Raw genomic sequence first — 12137 nt, forward strand, 5'->3', positions numbered from 1 at the left:
CCGTTCCCGTGGGAATTTTGCAATATCCTGTTGTAACTAAGCTTTAAGTTTACTAAGGTACCTGCATGCAAAATGTCAAGCGTCTAACTTAAGCGGTTTAGATTTTTCATACAAAAGGATTTTCCCACGAATTCCCGTTCCCGTGGGAATTTCGGGAATTCCTTCTAACTAACCTTTAAGTTTACTAAGGTACCTACATACCAAATTTCAAGCGTCTAACTTAAGCAGTTTAGATTTTTCATACAAAAGAATTTTCCCGCGAATTCCTGTTCCCGTGGGAATTTCGGGAATTCCTTGTAACTAAGCTTTAAGTTTACTAAGGTACCTACATACCAAATTTCAAGCGTCTAACTTAAGCAGTTTAGATTTTTCATACAAAAGGATTTTCCCGCGAATTCCCGTTCCCGTGGGAATTTCGTGAATTCCTTGTTGTAACTAAGCTTTAAGTTTTCTAAGGTACCTACATACCAAATTTCAAGCGTCTAACTTAAGCAGTTTAGATTTTTCATACAAAAGGATTTTCCCGCTAATTTTCGTTCCCGTGGGAATTTCGGGAATTGCTTGTTGTAACTAAGCTTTAAGTTTACTAAGGTACCTACATGCCAAATTTCATGCGTCTAACTTAAGCGGTTTAGATTTTTCATACAAAGGGATTTTCCCGCTAATTCCCGTTCCCGTGGGAATTTCGGGAATTACTTGTTGTAACTAAGCTTTAAGTTTACTAAGGTACCTACATGCCAAATTTCAAGCGTCTAACTTAAGCGGTTTAGATTTTTCATACAAAAGGATTTTCCCGCTAATTCCTGTTCCCGTGGGATTTCCTAAGTATACTGTAACCTGCCCAGGAGTATGAAAAATAATTGTACCAAGTTTCGTTAAAATCCGTCGAGTAGTTTTTTTTTTTTTTTTTTATGAATTTTGATGGCCAGAACTGGCACATGACTGTGGCCAGAAATGGGGTAAAGCTGGCCAAAAATGGCACAAATTCCCATTTCTTTTTCTTTTCTACAGGATTATTTTTCCATTGAATCATTATGAAAAAAAATGTATCCTTAGGCTAGATCTAAATATATTTAATCACTTTTTACAAGAAATAAGTCCGTGATAACAAAAACTGTAAAATGATATAGCCTCAAAGTCTAAAAAATTCTTAAAATGGCCAAAACCGGGTCACCTGCCCTATATGATTAGCGATGAGTTAAATTCTGTTGCGTCCGCTCTTTGCCAATTAGGCACTATTAAACGAGCGTTTGAATAATCAAATTTGGCGAGCCCAATCCCCATATCGACTTTCACTTAACATGGAAGCCGAGCCCTTCCATCTAACAACCCAGAACATTCTCTCTGGGGTACTTTCCAAAACACGATTCCCTATTCCATTAGACCCTCTTGAAGTTATCTCGCGTTATTTACATCGCCTGACCGTACCGTCTTATGTAGTCGACCCCTATGTGTTGGGGTCTGGTGTGGTATATAAGTGAGCATCGTGGTTCGTATTGTGTTTGTTTTAGGGGTGATATTGGCGCGGTCGGGCGCGCGGGGTGTGGGTCGCAGGGGGGCGGGAGGGGGTGGCGATGGCGGGTGTCGCGGTGTCGTCGCCATGGCAACGCGGCGCCCGGACGCCGGATCCCGACGCCCGCAGTGTCGGCCGCCGCGCCCGCGCCCCGCCGCACAAGTGACACGCGCTACGAAAAAGCACAACCACCCTGGCGGTAGGGAGAGCAATGTTTTTTAAAGTTTACGGACAACGCTATGCACAATAACAAAAATTTTTAAGCTAGTGTATAGGAACTACCCTAGATAGTTCTCTATTTCAATCAGCACGCATTTTCTCATTATGTTTTGTCAAACCATCAGAAAATCGACCACGTGTGTTGAGTGTTTCTTAAAATCAATTCACTTTTGTAGAATAATACGAGAGAGTGTTCTTATACAAGGTATCTATTATTAAGTTAAATGGCAATGCCAGATTTTGTATGGAAGGTGGCGTCTTTTTTCTTTCGCGCGGCCATCGACCAAACTTTGTTTTTTGATTACAAAATAGTGTAATAAACCAAACTTACTATGGCATGTATACCTCTAAACTCAGTCTGAACTGAGTTACGAGCATCAGAAGTTTAATGATTTTCATACTAAATGGCAATGCCAGATTTTGTATGGAAGGTGGCGTCTTTTTTTTTTCGCGCGGCCATCGACCAAACTTTTTTTATTGCGCTGATTCTACTCCACACTGATGTCTGGAGCCTTTAATGGATGGTATTGTTTGTTTACACATACAATGTCACTATTTTGTTACAATTTCTTACAAAACTTGCGCGCAGTAAGCAAATCTAGTATGTAAATCATCAAACTTCTAATGCTCGTAACTCAGTTCAGACTGAATTTAGAGGTATACATGTCATAGTAAGTTTGGTTTATTACACTATTTTGTATCTAAAAAACATGGTTTGGTCGATGGCCGCGCGAAAAAAAAAAGACGCCAATTTCCGGCATTGTCTTTTGCTTTTTGCGCGCAAGTTTTGTAAGAAATTGCAACAAAATATTGCGCTATTTTTTATTGCGCTGATTCTGCTGCATACTGATGTCTGGAGCCTTTAATGGATGGTATTGTTTGTTTACACATACAATGTCATTATTTTGTTGCAATTTCTTACAAAACTTGCGCGCAAACAGCAAATCTAGTATGAAAATCATCAAACTTCTGATGCTCGTAACTCAGTTCAGACTGAGTTTGGAGGTATACATGTCATAATAAGTTTGGTTTATTACACTATTTTGTAATCAAAAAACAAGGTTTGATCGATGGCCGCGCGAAAAAAAAAAGACGCCAATTTCCGGCATTGTCTTTTGATAATTCTTCGCACATCAATATCTATCAAGTCGTTAAGAAGACTTAGTTATCAATCACGATTGATACAAGTTCATTGTACCTACCATTATTGTTTCATAGTCTCTTCCCTCGTCATACCGTCATGGGTAAAAGCTACGCTAATGCAGTATAATTTGAATTTATCCCTGAGGATATTTGTCCTCATGGTCATCATACCACCCAGCCCCCCTCCAGCCCAAGGGGGCAGCGGGTGGCTCGCACCTTTTGTTTAGCCCCCTGCCCCCTTCATTTACTCGTGTCCCGCTCAATGCTGTTTGCAAACGGTTTAGGTGCCTAAATGTGGAGGGAAATGTCACGTTTTCACTTTTTGTGTTTGCATTCCCTCCGCGTGATTATACCTGGATACGGGTACGGAATTAAAAGGGTACGGCCGAAGTGCTTTTGGATTTTTGTGGAACTTTGCCGAATATTATTTGAGGCATTTTGCATTGGGATTTTTGTATAGAAAAAAAAAACAGTAACGCAATCCTCTGACATGATATTTTGCATGAAAAACTACTGTTAAATATTATGTTTCCGTTTTGTACACATTGACTCCCTAACTAATAAAAGTTACATACATGTTGACCATAAAAATAACTCTATAGCGACATTTAGCATGAAAATTACATTTTAAGCTGGTGTTTAAAATTAATGTCCCTATTTTTAAAGGGGATGAGAGATTAGAAATCCATAATACGTCATTAGCATTTTATTCGATTTTATGGACTCAACAGGTCTGAATTAAATGCATTTTATTTTTTATTTGTAAAAACTCCAGTACTCTATTTATAATAATTATATAGAAAAAAAAAAACAGTAACGCAATCCTCTGACATGATATTTTGCATGAAAAACTACTGCTAAATATTATGTTTCCGTTTTGTACACATTGACTCCCTAACTAATAAAAGTTACACGCACGTTGAACACAAAAAAAAACTCTACAGCGACATTTAGCATGAAAATTACATTTTAAGCTGGTGTTTAAAACGAATGTCCCTATTTTTAAAGGGGATGAAAGAAGAAATCCGTAATACGTCATTAGCATTTTATTCGATTTTATGGTCTGAAATAAATGCATTTTATTTTTTATTTGTAAAAACTCCAGTACTCTATTTAGAATAATTACTTATATTAGTCTTTAAAATTGAATTTAAGTGCTTGGGAATTAAGGAAATAGAATAATACCTTTAAGATTGATTACGCGTTCGATGAATATAATAAACATACATTATCTAACTAAAAGAACTAACAAAGTTCTATCACTCGAGGTAAGTTCGTTCAAGTTTCTTATTCCAGTGCCACTAGTTGGGCCTTCCAACTTGGCTAATTTTCGCTAGTCGACGAAGTTTCTACTACTCCCGCTACTTTTTATAACGAGAGAGTTTCTTGATAATGTTGTTCCATAAATTATAAAACTTTGGTTAATGTTTACAATCGCTTTAGTGTGTTAAAGTGACAAAAAAACCACCTTACTTATCTATACTGGCTTCTAAAACACAGATTTTTTCTAGCTCGGGAGTCAGGGCTACAATGAAACATTGTAAAGGTTTTTATTAGTAAATGTTTGTGAAATAATTTTTTTTAGTAATTTTCAATTTCTAGAAGCATAAATAGCAAATCAAGTGAATATTTATTTGAGTAGACCAACAATGTCAAAGATTTTTTATTTCTTCAAAGACAACATTGGTGGAGTAAGTTCTTTTAAAGAAGCCACTAAAAATAATCTCACTAACATTCTGTTACAGTGACCGCTAACAAATAATTCGGTCGACCAGGAGCACTTATTTGAGGTAAAAAGGACAGCCTCAAGATTGAGTAAATCGAATTTTATACGAGAGATGTGAAAGTAAGTAGAGCAAGCCTAAAATTTTCTCGAAGGAAAAGAAAAAAGAAATACATCTTGCTTTTCCCAATCTTTTAAGATGTTCAATCTAAGTTGATCGATTTTATCATTAAGACGCTGGCATTAACTTAGGAAAAAAAATATTAATGTCTACTAAAATATGTAGGTCTTTCAAAAAATAAATTGTATAAGCTGTGCCTGCGACTTCGTAAGGCTTAATTTCTTACTTTGCCACTTTTTTGACGCCTATTTATTACCGAAGAAACCCAATTTTTTTTTTATTCGTACTTAGTGTTCAAGGAAGTAGAAAGAAAGACAAAATTGCTACAAAAACAAAGTTGTTACCCAGCCTTAGGGTACGTCTGTCTGTCAAATCACTCACCGAGCAGTTACTCAAAGTTTCAAATCCAGAACGGAAAAAAAGAAAAGAAAAAAGAAAAACAAGTCCCGTCTCAGGGATCGATCGTGGTTGACGCGCGGGTGTGAGACCCCGCCCACTGTTCACACGAGAGGTGACGATTGGCCGGTCCACACAGGCACGCCTAGGCCCGAAGCTTACGTCTTGCTGCGTCACCGTACCCATGGTGGTGACGTCACGGGTCTTTACTATACCATAGTGGTAACTTGAAATTGTACAGCGACAAATAGTTGACACTCGAAGTGGCAAAAAAGTTGACAACACAACCTTATTCAAATTGTAACAAAGACGTGTTGCGAACTTTTTACCAAGTCCTAGATTATTCACTGTTTAGTAAATAAACAAAATGAAAAGTTAGAAGAAACAAGAAAAGAAAGAATATTTTTTTACGCTATCTAGAAAAATCACCGTACTTTTACTTCTTTCCAAACAAAATAATATTTTGTTACAATACTTGCCTTCTTAGGCTGAGTTGCACCACCTAACTTTAACGGTAACTATGACGATAACCGGTGCTTTTTGTATGGAGTTTGATAGATTCTTGACGTTTGTCAAAGTTAAAGTAAAAAAATGGTGCAACCTAGCCTTAGGTACATAACTCAAAAATATTTATTTCTGTGCAACGGCGAAGAAAATGTGTAATACTAATAAACAATACTTTCTAAGTTATAATCCCCAGTATTTATTGAACACGAATATCACCAAGAAAATTCCAAGTACTCGAGTTCCAAGAATGTAGCGCCGAAGGTTAAATAAATATTTCGCCCGGTTTATTAAAAAGGTTGTTCTATACAACTGAACTTTATTTAACTCGAGTACTGTTAAGGACGAAATCTACAAGACAAACAAAATTAAAGTAACTGAAACAAAAAGAAAAGTTTAAAGTTCAGCTAATATGAATAGATTTTTAAACAAATATTACTCGATTGTACAATAATTTTAGTATTATTTATTTAGTTATTTGTAAGCTGTTTGTTTTCCGAATACAATAAAATAAAATAATTATGAACGTAGATGTAGAAGTCTTAAGCAAATCATACAAAAAGCTTACTAGCACAAAACCATAAATAAATTAATACCACAGATGAAACTTAGTTAATACCAATACAAAGTCATGACGTGTCCTTTGTTTATAAATTGTACAACGTGTACAAAAACACACCCAATGTTGTTCCTTTCAATACTTTTGTGCAGCATAATACCTCATTTCGACACATACACTCGACAGCACCCATCCCGTACAAAAAATCATCAGCGCACGAAATCTAATTCCGCTTCCATACAATCGAGTATGGGGCAGATGCGCGAACGCAGACACAGACAATAGCGAACGCTTGTAATACGTCTAATTTTACCGACTGCTGCATAAAGGCGGCATTTTTGTGAGCGCGTTGATCGACAGATCTGATAATTTGAATATGATGGCGCATTCGAGCGAGGTGCGCGCGCGCAGCGATTGTATTGGATTCGGTTGCAGTGATTTCTGGGCTCTATTATGTTATGACGGAATTGTATAACCGTTGAGCTACCGACTTCATTTTGAATTAAATTACATGTAGAGGATCGGACGATCAAATTGATTACGAGTCTTACTTATATTGTCTAGCCAGAGTTTGGCAATATTTTGGCACACCGAAAACTTTTGATTAATCATTATTGGGTCCCACCCAAGTAACACGCAATCTGTATATTCACTGAAGTTAAGATTGATTTACGTTTTAAAGTCAGACTATCACTTTAAATCAGTTTTGACTTAGTTTAAATGCTTTTGAGTAGCATGCGGTAAAATTTACAATGCATGAAGCTATTATATGGTCTAAAAAAATTAAGTTAATTGACTTATAATCATACTAAAACATTAATTACTTTTAATATACAGCACCTTTAACAGCATTTACACTAACGCAAAGGTTAAAACCGTATATTAGTAAATAAGAAAACCTAATGCATTAAATAAACGTTGTCGAAATATTCTATAGTGCATTCAGATATATTAACACATTTTACAGATTGAACGCATTTTTATGATCTTTTCTTATGCTTATTTACTGCTCAGCATTAGCCAAACATTTACTAAAGTTTTAGCTCTGTTATCTTCTTATTTTATTGTTACTTTAAAGCTTTTAGCACTATTTAGATAAATAAAAAAAATATTTTATTACTTTAGGTCATAATTTGGCCATAAAACCACGAGCCGTATGATTATATTCATTTGTGCGTTAGTAGGTCCTGTATATTCATTAGAAAATTTATGTCGAACGTGTCACGTTATTGACATGAATAAACGAGGCTTCCGGCGACTGGGACCGCAATTAACTGGGACCGCGGTCCCAGTCGCCGGATCCGTAAAAAATAAATAATTTTCTTCCGGCAACTGGGACCACTCATAGATAACTTAGAAAAATATATTATTCAGGCCAAAATCGGTACAGTCATACGAAAAAAATTCTAAATTATTTATTTAAATTACCTTTGACTCGTTCTAGACATGATTTTATACTATGCGCTTAGCAATAAGTAGATTAAGCTAGGCCATTTTTACATAATTACATACATTAATACAAATACATACTAATATTAGACTGAATACTTTAAAACATTTTCTACCAGTAAATTATTATTTACTGAATTTCATGTATGTAGTACAACATATTTTAATGCTTATTATTTTTCCCCTTAGAATCTACTATAAATCCACTATAAATCTACTATAAGTACTATAAATCAAACGACTGATTTTTTTATTAAATCAGTATAACCAAGATATGGTGTATAAAGCTTCGTCGATTTAAAGGTCAAGTAGCCCTTTTTAAATAAACATTTTATATTAATAAATGAAGTTTTTAAATTAAAAGGATTTTTCTTCAATTATTTCACCTAAAAAATGTTTAGTGTGACTGTACATTTTTTTATTTCAGTTATCATTTACGAGTGGTCCCAGTTGCCGGAAGAATATTGTTTAATTTTTAAGGATCCGGCGACTGGGACCGCGGTCCCAGTTAATTGCGGTCCCAGTCGCCGGAAGCCTCGAAAAACAGTGGAAAAAGACTTAAGGCCGGGTTGCACCAACTTACTTTAACAAACGTCAAAAATCTGTCAAACCCCATACAAAAAACATCGGTTATCGTCATAGTTACGGTCAAAGTTAGGTGGTGCAACTCAGCCTAAGAGAACAGGTGGAGTAAAGAGAAAGATAAAGACGGAATATTCAAACTTTATATTTGGTTTAAGAAATGCAAAACGTGTTCCAAAAAATGATACACCTCATACACAAAATACAGTACAATCGGTTGTTGTGTGAGTCAAGAAGTTCCGTAGAACATTCCTTCATCCCTTTCGGTCGTTTGCACTATTTTAAAAGGCATCTGAAAAAAAAAAAAACAAATAAGCTTATTTATGACTTAATAGAGAAGTAGTTACCTGAAAACTAAATAATTACCCGTATAACGCATACCCTTAAAAAAACGACTACAGCAACACTACTAACTAGTTACAAAAAGTTCCTTTAAATTATTACTATTACAATGAGCGAAAAATAAGATAGGTAGCTATATCGTGTTTCATTACAAATTACATTTGTAGTGATAATGATTTTATACTTAACACTTGTCAAACTAGGTACCTACCTAATTGGAGACAGATAAAATTGAAAGACGTGGAGTAGGGGATCATGACGTGATTAAAGGATTCTAAATTATTGTTTCGGTACCCTGATTAACACTAAAGCAATCCATTTTTATGACGTTTAAACCTAATGAACATTATAACATACCTAAAAAGTGTTACAGTAATGCTAAAGATATCACTTAGATATTTTATATGTAGGTTGAATGACTTAACCATTTTCTTTTTACTATAACAAGACTGACAACATTAAAAGACACTAGTTGAAAGTTTAAAACATTAATATTATCTGACGCCATTTGCTTTCTGTTTTCTCTAACATAGAAAATAAAATTATAATACACAATATGCATGAAATACTACTTATTATCCTTTTCTTACAAGCGGAGTATCGATAGAAGCAATTTTATAAGTTAAAATTAATCAAATCGTTAAAAAAATCACAAAAAGTGTCATTATGTCGATTCTAAATTTGTCCCTATTTTATTAAAAAAAGGATTTCTGTGAGGGCGCGTGAATTATAAACCACAAACATATATATATTTTCACATAAGACTAATACTCCCAGCTCATTTTCATTCTTGAAACAAAAAAAAATGATACTTACCTTATGATAAATTATTTTAAATAAAGACATTAAAACATCTCCTCACAACACCATTGCACTGCAATACTCTAAACGAAAAATAATCAAATCGGACAATAAAATGCGATAAGTTTTTTCGAATACTTTCAAACAAACAAAATAAAACGTTCAGCCTTAGCATAAAACGTAACTTTGGCATTGTAATTCTGAAAGCTGTTTCAAAGCTGTACTAACATCTAATAAAATGCTTTTTACATTAGAATATGCTGTCTAACAACTTTACTAATGTCTGTCTTCAATAACATTATAAGCGCTGGTTAGCAGCACTAATAATATTTAATAATGCTCAAAGCCGTATTATTTGGGGCCCAAATTGCGCTTACAAGACACTTATAGACTTTTATACGGCTGATATAGTGCTACATATGCTGCTCATATACTGCTCTGCACGTAGGTTCATGCTGTTGTACGCTTCTTATAATTGTGTTTTGTGTTACTTGGGCACTCTCAGCACCTAAACCAATTCTTGGACAAACATATGGGCTGAGAAAATGTAAGCAAGAGTCTTCTACCCTTTTGTGGGTATTAAAGGTAAAAAAAGGTGACTTACCAAACACAGACTTGCTGAAGTTGACGTTGGGAATGCTGGCCACGTAGTCCACGGCGCCGTCGAAGGACTTCAGCTCCGTGATCCGTTCTGCGTTCTGCTGGGCGAGCCTTTGTCCTCTTTGCACTGTCAAAAGAATTATATCAGTAAGTTTTTTAAGAATAAAACATCATTAAAAGCACTACATCTATGTAAGTATAGGTGGCCCAACAAGAGTTGAGGCCATCAACATAAGCAAAGATTTGCTATGATAAGCAGACATTTTGCGTAATCTGACTGATTTGTGTTATGGTGAGTATGTGTTCGCCTCAACTTTCGCGATGCACCCTATATTTATTCTAATTTCCAGTTCAGCAGAGGCAGTTGAATTTATCCTTGAATGCATAGGTGAATGCTAAATATCACAATTCTTAAGGTCACTGCTCTGTTTCTACAAATTTGATTTTTTTTTTGATTTTTTTAATAAATAAATATCTTTGGACAATCTCACACAGCGCCATCTAGCCCCAAAGTAAGCAATTAATATGCTTGTGTTATGGGTGCTAGCTTAACGGATATACTACTTATATACTTTTTTTTTTAAATACATACATATTATACATAGTAACACCCAGACCCGTCACAGAAATTAAAATTCATCATTTCAATTTCTGCCCGGCCGGGAATCGAACCCGGGACCTGTCGGCATAGTAGTCCGTTCTGAACGACTACCACCACTACACCAAACGGCCGACAAATTCGTATGTGAAAATACATTTCAGTGTGTGTCTCTACATTTATGTCGACGCTAGACATCCTGTGCTACAGTCAGTTAGCCAACACGCCTTTAAATGTAGATTCTTAAAGTTGCGAATTCATTCCGGTGCATTCCTGCGGGATGGCTGAGCGTGCAATTGGCTTAATTTAAACGTCTTCACGTCGCAAATTGACCAATTACCCGCAGAACGCGCGATCACTTCCGAGAAGGGACCGCATTCGGGGACTGTTCCACCTTGAACGGGACGAAAACTAAGAATGAATGCTTTAGGACCGTTTTAGGGCTTTACTTATTTATAAATCATACATGAAGTGCAAATAGATACGAATGTGCAACTACCAGTAAAACTTTTTGACATACCAGATATAGCAATAAATAAGAAGAAAGTACTTGGGCATTACTCGCACGCATAGGCATACTAAACTAAAATTATGCAAGTATATTAATTAACCAGTATACATGGGTTACTAGAAAATAACGTTACGAATACAGATTATTCGAAAATAAAACGCAAATGGATTATAATTATATTGCTAGTCATCAAATTTTAAATAGAGAAAAAATTTAGAGTCAGTAGATTCTTGTACAAATACATTTGTGCTTCAGACTTTGTAGACCATCATTTAAAAAAAAAATAGGAACAAGTAAAGAAAGTTTAATGAATAGATATTGCTTTACAGTAACAGTTCACCACTTGTAACTTAATTGATAAAGCTGAAAATGTCCCCGTAAATTTTGGAAACTCCGCGTTCGCCCAATCATCCCTAATTGGGGTCAAAGTTCTGAATTACAAACCAAAAATTCATATTTCCGAAAACAGCCGTCGGAAACCGCTAAACGCCCCCCACCCCGGGCCTGTCAACACAAAAGAACTCTAAAATCTGTGCAATTTGTTACCCTCTGCTCTTGTCGCGTACGTATATACTTATCGATTTATCGCAAACAGCTCTCTGTTTTAAAAAGTCAAGGCGCAGATTGCCGGACGATAGTGGCTTGTAAGCCGACGGGCCACGGTCCAATTCGTGTCGATCCCGATTCGGTGTATAGGATTTGTCGGTTCAGCGGCGGTGTGTAAAAATGCCGTCTTGTCGTAGGCACGCCGCCCCTCCCAGCGACATTTTTACAAGAGGGGGGTCGCCGGGGCCCACCCGCGGACTCTCCCGTCATTTCGTTGTCATCCAGGGGTCCTTTTTGCGCGAACGCGGCGCGAGCGTCGGCGTCGACAATACTGTTCAGTATTTTTATTCTTTTCGAGAAGAAAATGCAAAAAAACCCGCAGAGAAAATCACGAACAATGCCGCCCTTCGGCGAGATTACCGCCATCAGAAAATGAATGCTTTGTTAGATCCGTCCAACGAAATGTTTCCAGTTGTTACATTAGTCTTGTCGTTTCCATTAGACGGGGCTTAGCGGGCATGAAGAGCTGC

General features: G+C 36.2%; 1 protein-coding gene and 1 long non-coding RNA gene across 3 annotated transcripts in view; both read right to left on the reverse strand.

The window, feature by feature from the left end:
• LOC135082449 (Fanconi anemia group J protein-like) overlaps positions 1 to 12137 on the reverse strand; it is a 95007-nt gene that overhangs the window by 42340 nt on the left and 40530 nt on the right. Inside the window, exon 3 of the mRNA XM_063977245.1 lies at positions 9957 to 10079. Coding sequence (XP_063833315.1) covers positions 9957 to 10079 — 123 coding nt within the window. The remainder of the gene's footprint in view (positions 1 to 9956; positions 10080 to 12137) is intronic.
• On the reverse strand, positions 8339 to 9851 carry LOC135082192 (uncharacterized). Of its 2 annotated transcripts, none has more exons than XR_010259367.1 (2): positions 9368 to 9851; positions 8339 to 8501 (listed from the first exon to the last, which is right to left on the reverse strand). It is a non-coding gene; the product is annotated as an uncharacterized LOC135082192 (long non-coding RNA). The 2 variants fall into 2 exon arrangements; XR_010259368.1 differs by lacking the exon at positions 9368 to 9851 and adding an exon at positions 8591 to 9010.

The sequence above is a fragment of the Ostrinia nubilalis genome, chromosome 21, assembly GCF_963855985.1.
Source record: "Ostrinia nubilalis chromosome 21, ilOstNubi1.1, whole genome shotgun sequence".
NCBI lineage: Eukaryota > Metazoa > Arthropoda > Insecta > Lepidoptera > Crambidae > Ostrinia > Ostrinia nubilalis.